General features: G+C 39.8%; 1 protein-coding gene across 8 annotated transcripts in view; it reads left to right on the top strand.

Moving 5' to 3' along the window:
- Dnm3 (dynamin 3) overlaps positions 1-18,106 on the top strand; it is a 531,619-nt gene that overhangs the window by 91,133 nt on the left and 422,380 nt on the right. For all 8 annotated transcript variants that reach the window (XM_045142169.1, XM_045142170.1, XM_045142166.1 and 5 more), the window contains exon 2: positions 219-292. In XM_045142169.1, coding sequence (XP_044998104.1) covers positions 219-292 — 74 coding nt within the window. The remainder of the gene's footprint in view (positions 1-218; positions 293-18,106) is intronic.

Genomic DNA, 18,106 nt, shown 5'->3' with positions numbered 1-18,106 from the left:
GTGATTGCAAGATGTATTTCGGTGAGGCCATTACAGTACTAATGGATTAACAGTCAGTATTAAGTCCCCTTCTTTTAACTTTGAAAATCTTCTGTAGGTGAAATGGCCTTTCTGAGGGAGGTGATATATTAAACGACTGAGTGTTAGAATTACTTATAAATGTCTGTCCATTCACAATTTCATAATGTCCTAATCTATTATTTCTTCTTTTTTTAAAGGGACTTTCTTCCTCGGGGCTCCGGCATTGTGACAAGACGGCCTCTTGTGCTGCAGCTTGTTACTTCTAAAACAGGTAAGCAATGAGGACGTTTATTGCCTGCAAGAGTATGTCCCGGGCAGCAGTCATCTTCACTCCTGGGTGCTGGGATGTACTCTTTTGTGAGCAGCTACCTACATTGCTTTCTGGAATTTTCCCTTCTTCAGTGTTCTGTTAATACTTTTGATTACATTCAAGAGGAAGTTTCTGTGCATGTAGATTTTGACACTGTTATTATTATTATTATCATTCACAAGATGTTTTGTATGGATACATCATGTGTTGGTACCCTCTTTTCCCTCGTCCCTGCCTCCATTCCATTGGGGACCCTTCTCAGTGGGGTTACAGGTAGTCCCCATGGGGTTGTAGTTTATGTGTTGTAGAAGCAGTTATTTTTTGTGGGGAGCAATGCCTCTGGGCATGCCTCTGTGGCTCCTACAATATTTCTGCCCCCTCTTCTGAAAAATTCCCTGAGCTGTGTAGGGTGTGTTTTAAGTCTACTTCAGTGACTCTTAGGAGCCTCTAGATCTCTGCCTTGGTAGGTGTTGAGTATCCTCAGGGTCTGTCTCCTTCACCGTGGTGCTGATTTTCAGGAACAGCATGGAAGCAGCACTCATGCTCATCTCCCCAATTCCTCTGTGGATTCAGCTGTGGCTTCACTGAAGTACAAGGGTGGTTTGTCTCCTCCCATCTCACTACCTTCTGATACAGGAAAATAGATTCTCCAATGGAGAGTGAAGTCAGCATAGTTTAAATTTGATAAACATTATTAATTGAGGGAGAATGTGATGTATCTAACCCCTCTTTTAGCCAAAAACTAGTGAGAGCTTGACAGTGGACAACATAACCTTTGTCTCCATAGGATTCTGATCTGTTCCCCATTCCAGATATGGGTTCCTTTACCTTGATAAGATCACTTAGCCAATCAGAAAGCTATTGGTTACCCACTGAGGCTGTGTGCCACTATTGCACTGGCATGTACATTGTGTCAGGGTGTTTGCTTCTGAGTGGCTTAGACCTCTTGTTGCTCAGACCATTGTTGGCCATTTTCCCCAGTAGCTGATGTAGCACTTTCCAGCACTAGACAAGGCTAATTGTATGGGGATGGCTGTCTTCTGGATTTCAGCCAGGTCTCTCTGTGCTCTGTGTCAGCTGCATATGGTGTCTTCAGCAATAGGGTTTTGGCTTTTGCCTCATGCAATCAAGTGCTTTGTCAGAAAGCTGTCTTGATCTGGGGACCTTGTAGGTCTCTCTGATCAACAGCTCAGTGTGGGTAGCAACCAATGTCTGGTACAGGGAGTTACAGGTCAGAGACAGAAAAAAAAATTCTTTTAAACTTAGATTTCATCCCACTTTCACCAGAGTCCTGCTTTTCAGGTGTTTACCCCTTATTCCTTTTGAGGGTTATATCTTTTAAGCTGTCTTCAAGGATAAAAATTTCTATGGTATTGGCTCATTTTGGATTTAATTTTGTGTTTGTTTTCCCCATTCCTCTACTCTACCCCCCAACCCTTTTGTCTGCTTTTGTCAATTCTATTCAACATTTCCTTGGAAGTTCTAACCATGGAAACTGGGCAACAGTAAGAAATAAAAGGCTCATGTATTGGAAAATATAAAGTAGATTATCTCTATTTATATATAATATGAAGGAATCCAGTCATATACCACAAAAACTAATAAATGAGTTCAAGAAGGTTGCTGGGTATAAGCTAAATATGTAAGAATAATTTTATTTCTATTTACTTACAATGACCAATATAAAAATGAAATTAAGAAGCCAGTTCTATTTAAATTAGCATAAAACATATACTAACTAGGAATTATGGATTAATTAGGGATATGTAGTACAAAAGAAATGTAAAATATTTACTCTGTAAACTGTAAAGTATTATTGAAAGGAATTGGGAAAGATGTAATTTAGAAAACATGGCAGTACTCCTCAAATTGCCTGATGAACTTAATGCAGTCTTTGACATTACCTTTCTGGCTTCTCTGTAGAGATTTTTGATGTTATTAATGTTGAAAAATCTGTATTGTATGAGCCAAAGAACTGGATCAGGTGCTATCTTTTCAAAACAGTGAATTAGCTGCAAATCTACAGTAGAGCTGTTTCTATTTCAGACCCTGAAGATACAGCATTGACTAAATCTGTTTCTGCTGTTCTGATAACATTGTCATGCATATTAATATACAAAACCTACATATTTATACTTAATATTTAGCACAGCTTTATCCCTTTTTTTAAGTTTGTTTTGACATTAGTTGTTTAATTAAAGCTATTTTCATGTGACCTGAGATAAATTTTCTCCAATTTCTCTTACATTCTCTTCATGATCTCAGCATGGCTTTTGATTATATTTGTGCTTTATGTTGATAATACTGCAGTGTTTTATTTTTTGTGGAATTATAATTTTTAATGCTTATAAGAGGTAGAGTTTTCTCTCCATTCATTATTTTTATTTATAGTTTACTTTATGTTAATGTGGATCAGTCTAGAGGAAATTTGTGAAGATAAAAAATGCCACTAGAATTCATTCAAATAATAGATTTATTAGAGTATAATTGATATCTTTAAAATGTCTATTATCTTTTCACATACAGACTAATTATATGTCCTTTCACTTTATTAGTAAAAGTTTTGATGGCCTTTATGTGGTATCTGTCTTTGTTGTCACAGCATCCTTATTTATATTTTATTGCTGTGGAGGTTTAAGATGTTTTGTTTCCTTGATTATATTTTTAACTCCCAATTGCAATCTCTTTAAAAGCTTCTGTTTTTCCATTTTAATCTTTTAATTAACCATCTTAATCTACATTTTACAAGTGAAAATATTTTAATTGATTCTCTAGGGCATTTTAGTGATAAAGTTATTTTATATGGATCTTAAAATTTATTCAGTAAATACCTTACACCATACACACACACACACACACACACACACACTATTGACTGAGAAAAGAGACTTATTTCCCACAATATTAATAAGCATCTTTAGCTGTGGGGATATTTTGGTGTGTATTGACAAAGGAAAAATATTTTCACATGTGAAGCTTATTCAGGAAGGCTTAACATATTATTCCCTGTACTCAGACCACCTTAACATATGCTCTGAACTAGACCATCTTAACATATTATGTCCCATACTCTGACTTTCTTAATATGTTATACCCCATACTCGGACCATTGTGACATATTATGCCCCGTACTTGGATCATCTTAATATATCATGCCCTGTATTCTTACCATCTGTCTAGCTGTCCTCAGAACTGCCCTTCTAAGTTCTTTTCCCATTATTTCATGGGTACAATAATACTTATGCTGTATGTTTCACGAAAAGTGGGCTAGACCTTGTTCCTTCAGAGAGAACTTGTCTCTACAATCCTTCCAGTACTTTCCACAATGACTTTGGCATCATCTCTGCTCACGTTGATGGCACCTGAGAAACAGGCACTTTGTTTTTTCATCCTAGCTGAATTGTTCATAGGGAATCCTATGTGCCCTAGCCTTGGATAGATGGAGGCTTTATAAAACCTGGAAGGAGCATGCTGGGATAGATGTCCACTGCTCATAAAATTTAGTTTTGCCTTCACTTCATAATTAGGACCAGTTACACCCATACAACTTTCTTTTGATTGAGTAATGCATTCAATAAGTACTAAGGGTATGTGTGTGCCAGACAACATCACTGTCATGAGCTTACATTCTAGTGGATTACATCCAACGCAAGCAGAGCATGTTAGAAAATCAAAGAAGTGGGGAGGCATGGTGGCAGCACTCTTGTGATCCTAACACTCAGGAATTAAAGAGGACTATGCTGGCTTGGTATACATAGTGAGTTCCAGTCCAGTCATGGCTATATAATGAGTCTGTTTGCAGTGGCTAGAGCCTCTGGAGTGTCCATTCCTTATCTGCCTCCTCCTCTCTCTCAAACAAATAAGTAAATAAAATATTTATTTTTAAGAAAGAGTTGAGTAGAAAGAATGAGGTTAGTTCCGGTTAAGATGGCGGCGTAGGTACCACGCCAAAGCAGCCTAGGGGGGCAAAAAGACCAAAAAAAACTCAGCAAAATACACACTTTTACTAAAAAGTGAGGTGTATAGGAAATTGAAGTGGCAGTGGAGAAGTAGAAGAGTTCCAGAGCATCCAGAGCCTGCATAGGCGGGAAAACTGGCTCTGGCAGCTCGGCCAACCGCCACGGCCTCGGCGCACCAGAAAGCCGTCAGACTCGGCTCGAGCCACAGGAAAAGCCAGGTGCCAGAGCTTCCCTCACACCACGCTCTCCGCAACTCGGGAAACGTGAGGGGAGAGCGGCAGCGAGCAACGGAGGAGCAGAGCGCGAAGTAGAAGAACGTTTGGAGCAGCGAGAGAACCGTAGCAGCTGCGGCTCCCTCCCCTCCCCCACCGCCTGAGCCCAGCTCCGGCGAACAGAACAGCAGACCGGGACCAACAGCGGGACCCAAGCAGGAGCAGAGTTCGGGAGCAACATCAGTGGCTCCAGCACCGGTAACAGCGGCCCCAGCAGCAGCAGACCCAGGAGCGGCAGCAGCAGCTTCAGGGGGAGCAGCGGCAGTGGACACAGCAACAGCAGCTTCAGCAGCAGTGGTGGCTCCAGCAGTGGCAGCTACAGCAGCAGCAGAGGCAGCAGCAGCGGTGGGTCCAGCAGCAACACCTTCAGCAGCAGCGGCTACAGTCCCAGCAGGGGCAGCTTGAGCAGCAGCAGGGGAGCTGATCAGCAGGGCCACACTTGCCAGGCTCGGTTTGCCCAGTAGGAAAAGCAAGTGCCCAGCTCCAGAAATCAGAACAGCAGCCCGACGGCCCAGGCAGCAACTTGACTGAGACCAAAATCATCCAAGGTAACTGGGATTGCACCAGGGAAGGGTCTCACTTGGTCGCAAGCTGACTTGGATCCCTCAACAGACTAGAAATCTTAACCTCTTTGTTGATAGAGGATCTGGTTGTTATAATAACTACTCTTGCATACATACTTGGGGCTGTTTTTGATTGAATGTGTACAGTATTTAGTTAAATTTTAGAATCTACCTGTATTTTATTCCACTCAGCCTGCTTGAATACTCCTATAGCAGGGAAACTCAACCCCTAAGAACATCTTTGTAGATACTCTGAGAGTATTAAGAGCCACATCTAACACCTTAAGGTCCTACCCTGAAAATATATTACATCAAATCAATTGATACAGCTAAGAATACACAGCTAGCTAGAAAATCCAAGCATTAACTTAATCCAAGATGCAAAAATATATACATTATAACACAAGAAACACTAAAAAGCAAGACGATATAAACCCACCTAAAAGTATTAATGCATCAGAAATGTCCTCCAGTGAGAAAGAGTTAGAGGAAATGCCTGAGAAAGAGTTCAAAAGAATGATTGTAAATATGTTCAAAGAAGTCACAGAACAAATCAAAGGAGTCAAAGAGGAACCTAAAGAGGAAATCAAAGGAATCAAAGAAGATGCAGGACACGAATTTCATGAAATAAAGAAGGCAATACAAGACATAAATAAGGAAATAGAAATAATAAAGAAAAACCAGTCAGAATTACTAGCAATGAAGAACACAGTTAATGAAATAAAAAAACTCTGTAGAAAATCTCACCAGTAGGATGGATGAGGGAGAGGACAGAATATCTAAGCTAGAAGACCAGGTGGCAGACCTAATGCAGTCCAACAAAGAGAAAGACAAACTTATAGAAAAGTCTGAGTGGGAATTTCAAGATATTCGGGACACTATGAAAAGATCCAATATAAGAATTCAGGGCATAATAGAAGGAGAAGAACTCCACTCCAGAGGCATAGTAAGCATCTTCAACAAAATCATAGAAGAAAATGTCCCCCAAATTGGGAAAGAGGTGCCAATGCAGATACAGGAAGCCTTTAGAACCCCAGCCAGACAAAACCCAGAAAGAACCTCTCCTCGCCATATTATAATCAAACTTCCAAACACACACACCAAAGAAAAAATATTGAAAGCAGTTAGAGAGAAAAATCAAGTTACCTACGAAAGCAAGCCCATCAGGATAACAGCAGATTATTCAACACAAACTTTTAAAGCCAGAAGGGCTTGGAGTGATATATTCCAAGTTCTGAAAGATAACAACTGTCAACCAAGGTTACTTTATCCTGCAAAGTTATCCATTCAAAAGGATGGAGAAATAAAGACATTCCATGACAAAAGCAGGTTAAAGGAGTATTTGAAGACAAAACCAGCTCTACAGAAAATACTTGATAGAATCCTCCATGCTGAACAAAAGGAAAAGCACACATATAAGGAACCTAGAAAAAACAAGCAATACTCAAGTACTAGTTAACAGAAGAGAGTACAGGTAGAACCAGAAACACACACACACACAAATGGCAAACAAAAATACACACCTTTCAATAATATCTCTTAATATCAACGGCCTCAATGCCCCAACGAAAAGACATAGATTTGCAGACTGGGTTAAAAAGCAGGATCCTACAATTTGTTGTCTCCAAGAAAGTCACCTTTCTACAAAGGATAGATATTATCTTAGGATGAAAGGTTGGAAGATGGTGTTTCAAGCAAATGGGCCTAGAAAACAAGCAGGGGTTGCTATCCTAATATCAGACAGGGTAGACTTTAGTCTGACGTTAGTCAAGAAAGATAAGGAAGGTCACTTTATATTTATTAAGGGCACACTCCAACAGGAGGACATTACAATCCTAAACATATATGCACCTAACATGGGGGCTCCCAAATTCGTCAAACAAACACTATTAGAACTAAGGTCACAGATAACACCAAACACAGTGGTGGTGGGTGACTTTAACACCCCACTCTCATCAATTGACAGGTCATCCCGGGAAAGAATAAACAGAGAGGCATCTGGACTAAATGAGGTCATAGAAGGAATGGACCTAACAGATATATACAGGACATTTCATCCAAAGGCTGCAGAATATACATTCTTTTCAGCAGCACATGGAACATTCTCTAAAATAGACCATATATTAGGACACAAAGCAAATCTTAACAAATTCAGGAAAACTGAAATAATTCCTTGCATTCTATCTGACCACAATGGAATTAAACTACAAATCAGTAGCAAGAAAGGCTATAGAGCATACACAAAATCATGGAAACTAAACACTACACTACTAAATGATGAATGGGTCAATGAAGAAATCAAAAAGGAAATCAAAAAATTTATAGAGTCAAATGATAATGAGAACACAACATACCAAAATCTCTGGGACACAATGAAGGCAGTTCTAAGAGGTAAATTTATAGCCGTAAGTGCCTATATTAAGAAATTAGAAAGGTCTCAAGTAAACGACCTAATGCTTCGCCTTAAAGCCTTGGAAAAAGAAGAACAAGGTAAACCAAAAATCAGTAGACGGGAAGAAATAATAAAGATTAGGGCAGAAATTAATGAAATAGAAACAAAAAGAACAATCCAAAGAATTAATGAAACAAAGATTTGGTTCTTTGAAAGGATAAACAAGATTGATAAACCCATAGCAAATCTGACCAAAAGAAAGAGAGAAGAGACACAAATTAATAAAATCAGAGATGAACAAGGTAACATCACAACAGATTCCAGAGAAATTCAAAAAATCATAGGGACATACTATAAAAGCATATACTCCACAAAGTATGAAAATCTGAAAGAAATGGATGATTTCCTTGATCTATATGACCTACCTAAATTAAATCAAAATGAGATTAATCACTTAAATAGACCTATAACAAACATGGAGATCCGAACAGTTATCAATAATCTCCCAACTAAAAAAAGCCCAGGCCTGGACGGATTCACTGCTGAATTTTACCAGACTTTTAAGGAAGAGCTAACACCATTGCTTCTTAAGCTTTTCCAGGAAATAGAAAAAGAAGGAATTCTACCAAACTCCTTCTATGAGGCCAGCATCACCCTGATACCAAAACCAGGCAAAGATAGAACAAAAAAAGAAAATTACAGACCAATCTCCCTCATGAACATAGATGCAATAATTCTCAACAAAATATTGGCAAACAGAATACAAGAATATATCAAAAAGATGATTCACCCTGACAAAGTAGGCTTTATCCCAGAGATGCAGGGATGGTTCAACATACGCAAATCTATAAATGTAATACATTACATAAACGGGTTGAAGGACAAAAATCACATGATCATCTCATTAGACGCAGAGAAAGCATTTGACAAAATCCAACATCCCTTCATGATAAAAGTCCTACAGAGACTGAGAATAGAAGGAACATATCTCAATATAATAATTCACAATATAATATAATATATAATATTATATTATAAAAAAATAAAAAAGGCTATTTATGATAAGCCTACAGCCAACATATTACTAAATGGGGAAAAACTGGAAGCTTTTCCACTAAAATCAGGAACAAGACAAGGGTGTCCATTGTCCCCACTTTTATTTAATATAGTTTTGGAAGTCTTAGCCATAGCAATAAGGCAAGAGACACACATAAAAGGGATACAAATTGGAAAGGAAGAAATCAAGTTATCATTATTTGCAGATGACATGATTCTATACATAAAGGACCCTAAAGACTCTACTAGCAAGCTGTTAGAGCTGATCAAAACCTACAGCAATGTAGCAGGATACAAAATAAATACACAGAAATCAGTAGCCTTCATATATGCTAACAACAAACACACAGAGGATGAAATCAGAAAATCACTCCCATTCACAATTGCATCAAAAAAAATAAAGTACCTTGGAATAAACCCAACCAAGGAAGTAAAGAATATCTACAATGAGAACTTTAAAACACTCATGCGAGAAATTGCAGAAGACACTAGAAAGTGGAGAAACATCCCTTGTTCCTGGATTGGAAGAATCAATATTGTGAAAATGGCAATCTTACCTAAAGCAATCTACACATTTAATGCAATCCCTATCAAAATTCCAAAGGCTTTCTTCATGGAAATAGAAAAAACAATCCATAAATTCATTTGGAATCACAAAAAACCTCGAATATCTAAAATAATACTGAGCAACAAAAAAAGAGGCTGGTGGTATCACCATACCTGATTTTAACCTATACTACAGAGCCATAGTAACAAAAACAGCATGGTACTGGCACAAAAACAGACATGTAGATCAGTGGAACAGAATAGAGGATCCAGATGTAAGCCCAAGTAGCTATAGCCACCTGATATTCAATAAAAATGCCAAAAATACTCATTGGAGAAGAGACAGCCTCTTCAGCAAATGGTGTTTTGGAAACTGGATATATATCTGCAGAAGGATGAAAATAGATTCTTCTCTCTCGCCATGCACAAGAATTAAGTCCAAATGGATTAAAGACCTTAACATCAGACCGTAAACTCTGAAACTGCTAGAGGAAAACGTAGGGGAAACCCTTCAACATATTGGTCTTGGCAAAGACTTTCTGAATACAACCCCAATTGCTCAGGCAATAAAACCACAGATTAACCACTGGGACCTAATGAAATTACAAAGATTTTGCACCGCAAAGGACACAGTGAAAAAAGCAAAGAGGCAACCTACAGAATGGGAAAAAATCTTCGCCAGCTATATATCTGATAAAGGATTAATATCTAGGATATACAAAGAACTCAAAAAGTTAAATAATAAGGAATCAAACAAGCCAATCAAAAAATGGGCTATGGAGCTAAATAAAGAGTTCTCAAAGGAAGAAATAAGAATGGCATATAAGCATCTAAAAAAATGTTCTATGTCACTAGTCATCAGGGAAATGCAGATTAAAACTACATTGAGATTCCATCTCACTCCTGTCAGATTGGCCACCATCATGAACACAAATGATCATAAATGTTGGCGGGGATGTGGAAAAAAGGAACCCTTCTGCACTGCTGGTGGGAATGCAATCTGGTCCAGCCATTGTGGGAAACAGTGTGGAGGTTCCTAAAACAGCTAGAGATTGATCTACCATATGACCCAGCTATAGCACTCCTAGGCATATATCCAAAGGACTCATCTCATTTCCTTAGAAGTACATGCTCAACCATGTTTATTGCTGCTCAATTTATAATAGCTGGGAAATGGAACCAGCCTAGATGTCCCTCAACAGATGAGTGGATAATGAAGATGTGGCACATTTATACAATGGAGTTCTACTCAGCGGTAAAGAAAAATGAAGTTATGAAATTTGCAGAAAAATGGATGGACCTGGAAAGGATTATACTAAGTGAGGTAACCCAGACCCAGAAAGCCAAGCGCCACATGTTCTCTCTCATATGTGGATCCTAGCTACAGATGACTGGGCTTCTGCGTGAGAATGAAAATACTTAGTAGCAGAGACCAGTAAGTTAAAAAGGAGACATAAAGGGAAGAGAAAGGAAGGGGGGAGGATACTTAATAGGTTGATATTGTATATATGTAATTACAATGATTGTAATAGGGAGGTAATATGATGGAGAATGGAATTTCAAATGGGAAAGTGTGGGGGTGGGGAGGGAGGGAATTACCATGGGATATATTTTATAATCATGGAAAATGTTAATAAAAATTAAAAAAAAGAAAGAAAGAATGAGGTTAGATGATTATGGCAGTGAGTTGGAGGGAGAAAGTTGCTCCTATGTTTGAAATTTGAAGGTCGGTAGGCCTTGAGGTTCCATGAATGAGAAGAGTAGGAGGAAGTGGGGTACAGAGAGCCATTGTTGGGTTGGGGAGATGTCTCAGGGGTAAGCATGAGGACCTGAGTACTAATTCCCATCACCCACAGAAGGGTGGCACATACCTGTCATCTCAGTGTTTGAGGGGCTTACTAGCTAGCTAGTCTAGCCAAACTGGTGAACACTAGGATTAGCAAGAACCTTGTCTCAAAGAATAAAGAAGTAGGTGGAAAGTACTGAGGGAGACCTGAGACCATGACTTGGGGCATGCATATAGACATGTATACCCACATATATATGACTGTGCATATGCACACACTACACATGCACACACGTGTGTACACATGCAACAGAGAGAGGAAGGGAGGGAGAAAGAGAAATTGAGGGAGAGATGGAGAGGGAGTAAAATCTCTCTTTTTTTTTTTAAATATTTATTTATTTATTTGAGAGAGACAGACACAGAGAGAAAGAAAGATAGAGGGAGAGATAGAGAATGGGCGCGCCAGGGCTTCCAGCCTCTGCAAACGAACTCCAGACGCGTGCGCCCCCTTGTGCATCTGGCTAACGTGGGACCTGGGGAACCAAGCCTCGAACTGGGGTCCGTAGGCTTCACAGGCAAGCGCTTAACCGCTAAGCCATCTCTCCAGCCCGTAAAATCTCTTTTAAAATCAAGCTGGTGGGGCAGTATTTTAGGCCAGGGACCTTAAAAAGGAGTATGATAGGAAAATCAGAACCTTAAAGTGGATGGCACTGACTATAAGAGAAAGAAAGGATAGGATGATTGAGAGATGGGACTCTTCTTTTACATACATGAAGGTCGGCAAACTGCATATTTTAACTGAAATGGAGGGGGAGGGCGAAGCTATAGCTCAATCTGTACTTTTAATGAGAGTTGAGCGGTTTCTCTTGTGATGCTTTTATTTTCTATAAGAAGTATAAAGTCAAGCGATTGCTTAAAATGATCATTTTCTCTCCCAATTTCCATGAGTTATATCTCTCATTCTCTTCTCATTGTCTTACTGCATTGGCCAGGGTTTCCAGTACAATGCTTTGTTCCTACTTGTGAAAAAAAAAAAACAAAACAAAACAACCTTCTTCTGTTTAATTATGTGTACGTTACTTACTGTTTCTCCTGGCAGGAAAATATCTTCTTTGTAATTTTTAAAATATTTTAAACATAATACTCTGTGATTTTATTGAGTGCTGTTTTGTCATTTATTGAGATAAACATAACATAATAAACTTAGAACATAATGTCAATCTAGTATTCTTTAACTGTCTCCATTTGCTGCTGTATTAGTTGCTAAAACAAAAATTAATTAGAGATCTTAAACTTTATTCCGAGTAATTTGTTTTAAGATCCTAAGCACAGAGGAACTGCACAAGGAATCATTTGTTATTATGAAGAAGGTAGGAAAAACCATGACTTTCTTTTATTAATAAAGGTAAACTTTAAGTGACAGGCTATTGTAATTTGGTGTTTGAAAGAGACATTCTTGAAGGTGTGGCTTTGGAGGCTGGGAGCTGGACTGGGCACTGAAGAGATGTGCTATGAGAATTGCAGCATCAGGAGGAGGGGGAAGCTGAGAGAGGCTTTGTATGGAGCAACTGGATAGTGCTGAGTGCTCGGTGACTTCCTCCAGTGTCATGCACAAACAGACTCCTGGCAGCCTCTAAGATCCACTGTGCGCTTCCTCCTCTGTAGTCATCATTGTGATGGCGGCTGGAAACTGGTCAAGGTGAGGGTATTTACACTAGGGAAACTAGCCAAATCAGGGCTTTTCCCTCCCCCACTGGGGAGCCAGTTAGTAAGCATTTCCCACCATGCTACTAGTTTACTCCATCTCAACATTTGATCTTACTGTTTGCTGGTTAGCTCACATGTCAAACTGTAAAAGCAAATGTGTCTGAGTGTGATATTTTTCATAAACTACTGAGCACATTGAACATATTCACGTATCATTGCCTTGAGAAATGAGTCATTCAGAATTTCATACCCTTTCTCCCCAAACAGAAGGTGGCTTTTAAAGATATCAGAATCCAAGTCATGCTCCATTAAAGGCTCCTGCTAAGTCTTTACAGAATAAATCCTGTATGTCATGAGGATGGATATTTGCCTGCTTGAGAACTTTCCTATGTAAAAAGAAATTCTCAAAATTCTGTTATATTATTTATTCTGTTTCTCAATGACATTAGTGAAAGAAGATTAAAAATAAGTTATAAAGATAAGTAAAACACAGCTATGCAAAGTACAGAAACAAGAGCTGGGCACAGTGGTGCACGCCTTTAAGCCCAGCTCTTGGGAGGCTGAGGTAGGAGGATCGCCATGAGTTTGAGGACAACCTGAGACTACATAGTGAATTCCAGATCAGCCTGGGCTAAAGTGAGACCCTATCTCAAAATACAGAAGTATTCTTTCTTTTGTGAAAGGTTTCCTGACTACTTCCTGCTTTTCAAATATAATACAAATTTCTCACAATTTGATTGTATTATATTATACCTTCAAATAGCATGTGCTGTACAATATAAATTGTGTACATGTTCAAAATATATGACTTGTATTTTGACTTTTTTATCTTTATTTATTTATTTTTTAATTTAATTTATTAGTTTTCTTTTCAGCAAATACAGGCAGTTTGGTACCATTGTTTAGGCTCATCTATGATCTACCCCCTCCCATTGGACCCTCCTTGTTTATATAAATGGGTCGTGCATTGTGGAGTTAGCCCACAGTTATTGGTATGATAAATGTCTCTGCAAATCATGACCCAACATGTGACTCTGACATTCTTTCCGCCCCCTCTTCCGCAAAATTTCCCTGAGCAGTGTTGGGTTCATTTTTGGTCTGCTTCAGTGCTGAGGTGTTGGGGGCCTCTGAGGCTCTGGCTCTCTGATTTGGTAGGAGTTGATTTTTCTCTGTGTTGGTCTCCTTCCCCTTTGTGCTGGTATCTGGTTCACAGGAAAACATCACCGTTACTTGTTTCGCCAATTGTCCTTAGTTTCAGATGGGCCCCTTTTGAGGTATGTTGGGGCAGCTCTCTCCTTAGGATCTGCATCTATCTGAAAAAGAGAAGCAGATTCTCCAATGGAGAGTAAGTTAGCACCCAGAAAATTGAGATAACACTTACTTTTTTGATAGAGAGTTTGATAGGTGTAGGCCCTCTTGTACCCCATGATTGATGGTAGCTTGATATTGTAGAGTGGGCTTGTGTTTGGGTATGGTTCTGACTTGTTTCCCAGCTCCAGCTATGGGTCTAGTACCACTGAGGGGATCAGTTAGCCAAATCAAGAGCAGTTGATTCCTCACCATGGCTGTGTGCCATTATTGCACTTGTGTGGGCATCACATCAGGTTATTTGTTGCTAATTAGGTTAGACAATGAGTTGCTTGGACAGATATTGGTCATTTCTCCCAGTTGCCCATGTAGCGCCTTCTGGCACTAGACACGCTGACTGTCTGGGGACTGACTCTCTCCTGGCTTCCAGCCATTCCATTCCATTTTATGTGTCAGCTGCGTATGGAGTCTTCAGCAATAGGGTCTTACCACTGGCCTTTGGTGGGTTATCAAGTACTCTGACAGAAGTCTGTCATTATTTTGGGAAACCTTGTAGGTTTCTCTGATCAAAATCTCATTGTGGATGGTAGCCCCAAACTGGAAGTGGGGGTTACAGGTCAGTGCCCACTAAGAAATTGAGGAAGAACATAACTAATATACAAGAGTTAGAGAGGAGAGAGAGAGAGAGGGGAGGGGGGAGAGGGAGGGAGGGAAGATGTAGAAGATTTAGGTTAGTCTTGATCCTACCCTCTCCAGTGTCTTGTGGTTCAGGTGTTTCCATGGAATAGACTTGAGGACCCGGATTTTGGGTCAAGCAACTATAGCTACTTGATATTCGACAAAGGCCTGAACAATATAGGCTGGAAAAAAGATAGCATCTTCAACAAATGGTGCTGGATAAACTGGATAACCACATGCAGGAAACTAAAACTTGACCCACGCATTTCACCATGCACTACACTCAAATCCAAATGGATCAAGGACCTCAACATAAGACCAGAAACTCGAATACTACTTGAAGAAAATTTAGGAAGTACTTTCCATGTTATACGAATGGAAAAAGACTTCCTGAACAAAACCCCAGTGGCTCAAGTTCTTAAACAGTCACTCAACCAATGGGATCATATGAAGCTGAAGAGTTTCTTTACAGACAAGCATATAATAAGCAAAGCCAATAGAATACCCACAGAATGGGAGAAAATATTTGCAGGTTATCCAACTGATAGAGGCCTTATCTCTAGAATTTACAAAGAACTCAAAAGTCTAAACAATAAGAAGACAAATACCCCACTCACAAAATGGGGCACAGAGTTGAACAGGCAATTCACAGAGGAAGATATACAAATGGCATACACACACTTAAGGAAATGTTCATCATCCCTAATCATCAGAGAAATGCAAATTAAAACAACTATGAGATTCCACCTTACCCCAATAAGGATAGCCAACATCAAAAAATCAAATGAAAATAAATGCTGGCAAGGATGTGGAGAAGCAGGGACACTCACTGTTGGTGGGAATGCAGGATGGTACAACCACTTTGGAAAGCAATATGGAGATTCCTGAAAAAGCTGACTATAGAAATACCAACAGACCCAGTTATACCCTTACTGGGCATCTACCTTAAAACCTTCCAACCACAGGCCAGAGAGATTTGCTCAACCATGTTTGTAGCGGCTCAATTCATAATAGCTAAAAGCTGGAATCAACCCCGATGTCCATCATTAGAAGAATGGATAACAAAGATGTGGTATATCTACACAATGGAATTCTATACAGCAGTAAGAAAAAACGACAAAAAGAAATTTGAGGAAAAATGGTTGAACCTGGAACAGATCATTCTCAGTGAACTTACCCAATCACAGAAAAAAAATTGACACATAGTCTCACTCATCTACAACACCTAACCTGAATCTACCCAAGATACCTTACATACCCAGCAAGCACCTCATGGACTAGACAATAGGATGGATGGGGAGGGCAACAAAGGGTGGAAAACAGTAATCTGGACCCAAACGGCAATGGTACCATAAAATTCTACTTCCTAAAAGACAGACCAAATGGCTGAACCTTCACTAGACTTTTTTATCTTTAAAAAATATTTTATTTATTTATTTAATTGTGTGTGTGTATGAGAGAGAGAGAGAGAGAGAGAGAGAGAGAGAGAGAGAGAGAGAGAGAGGGAAAGAGAGAAAGAGAGAAAGAGAGAATGGGTACACCAGGACCTCCAGCCACTGCAAATGAACTCCAGATGTATGTGCCTCCTTGTGCATCTGGATTATGTGGGTACTGGGGAATGGAACTGGGGTCCTTAGGCTTCACAGGCAAACACTTTAAACGTTAAGCCATTTCCCCGACCTATTCTATCTTGTTTGAGGCAGGGTCTCACTCTATAAATCCAAACTGGCCTTGAACTCACAGGGGTCCTTGTACTTAAACCTCCTGAGTTCTGGGATTGAGGCAATTTAGGGTGACTAGACCCTGAGTTTGCCCTTTCTGAGTCCACTTTGCTAGTGATCAGAGAAAGATGTGGCCTCCCTTATCTCTGCCTAAAGGGGTTACCTAGGTCTGTCTTTCCATAAGCAACCCAAATACCACCCTGGAAAAGAGTCCCCCTTTCCTAGAATTAAGGTTTAAATCTGATCCTGGCATGGTGGGTGGTCAAGATCAGCCCCCTGGTTAGCTTAGCCCCCTTTTCTGAACCCATAAATGACCCCATTTGGGTCACAGCGCCGGCCTTACTGCCTTCTGCCTTCCATAAGACAGGAGCTCTTTTTTCCCTTTTTCCTTCTCTTAATGTAATAAAGTCTCTAAATTTTACCCTCTGGTTTGTGGATTTTAATTATTTAAATTTTTAAGACAAGAATCCTGAGATACCCCCAAATATTGGTGCATTGACATATATTGGTGTATTGGAGAGGAACCCCAAAATTCCCATTTCAGGACCTGTAGTTTGAGAATGATTGTCAGTTAGGATTTTGGGTGCTTGGTTGGAGTTGCCATATTTACAAATAGCCATCCTCGTAAGGAAAGATACCTGGTAACAGAAAATTTCAAAACATGGTTTAGAAGCACAGCATCACTCAGAGGCTGGTGTGGAGACAGGAGTTCAGGCTGCTGCTGTCTGAGGAGCAGCCAAGCCAGTGGAGGGGACAGATCCTTTTGTGCCGAGCACCGCCCCCTCTTGCTACTCTCAAGCAGGGCTCCACCTTCAGGCCAGGGATGAGGCCACCTGGTGTCAATGTGCATTTATAGACGTTACTAAAAGAATCAAGTTTAGAGAAAAAGCTCAGCTTTTCACAAATTTCAAAGATATTTTAGGCCATTAAGTCTAGATTTATGTAAAGCACTTAGCATTGTTTTCTTCTAGCTTCATAAATTATAAACACACACACAGTAGGTATAACCATGTATAGCTTTGGATAACAACGCTAAAAACATTTAGTGCAGATTCCACTTAAGTGTATGGGTTAACTTAAAGGAACTAAATGTCTGTTTTCTTTTCACTGTGGCAATACCTCACCGAGAGAACAGATGTGTGTCTGAGCACATTATTTCTTAGCTGAAGCTCTGACCTTGTTCGGCCTCAGTGCCAGTTCCCTGTTGCTTTCCGTGTGAGTGCAGGTTACAGACCCAGAGCCTAAATTCCCTTGAGTATCATTATTCCTAAAATTCAGTGAGCACAGGTACCCTAGGAACATCTTAAAGATGCTCAGGGAACCGATTCACTAGGTCTGTATACAACTGTGGATCTGCATTTAAAACAACCACTACTGGGTGCTTTCAAAGCTGCTGGGCTTTGAATCCCACCTTGAGAGACAGTTGTAACAATTTGTCTGTTCTTTCATTGTTGTCATCTTTTCTTTCTCTAGGTTTCATTCCCATTATTAGGATCTTTTTTGTTGGTGTGGCATGTCATTTTCTTTAAACCTGTCTACAGGCTTGGTCTTGGAGCCTGCCTAGAGACATTGATGCACTGCGTGCTGGATCTGCCAGGCATTTACTCCTACATGACCCTGTCTGTCCTGCTGCTTGGACATATGGCATGAGCAACAGTACCCCGGCTCAGTGTTCCCAGTGTTTCAAGAGTCTCGATCAGAGGTTAAGATTCTAATAGCATGAAATTTTGTTGCTACAAAATTGAATCTCCTAGGCATGATGCAGGCATAAAAACCATGCTATGGAG

Source organism: Jaculus jaculus, chromosome 1 (assembly GCF_020740685.1).
Source record: "Jaculus jaculus isolate mJacJac1 chromosome 1, mJacJac1.mat.Y.cur, whole genome shotgun sequence".
Taxonomy (NCBI): Eukaryota; Metazoa; Chordata; class Mammalia; order Rodentia; family Dipodidae; genus Jaculus; species Jaculus jaculus.
This window is presented reverse-complemented; position numbering and strand designations above follow the sequence as displayed.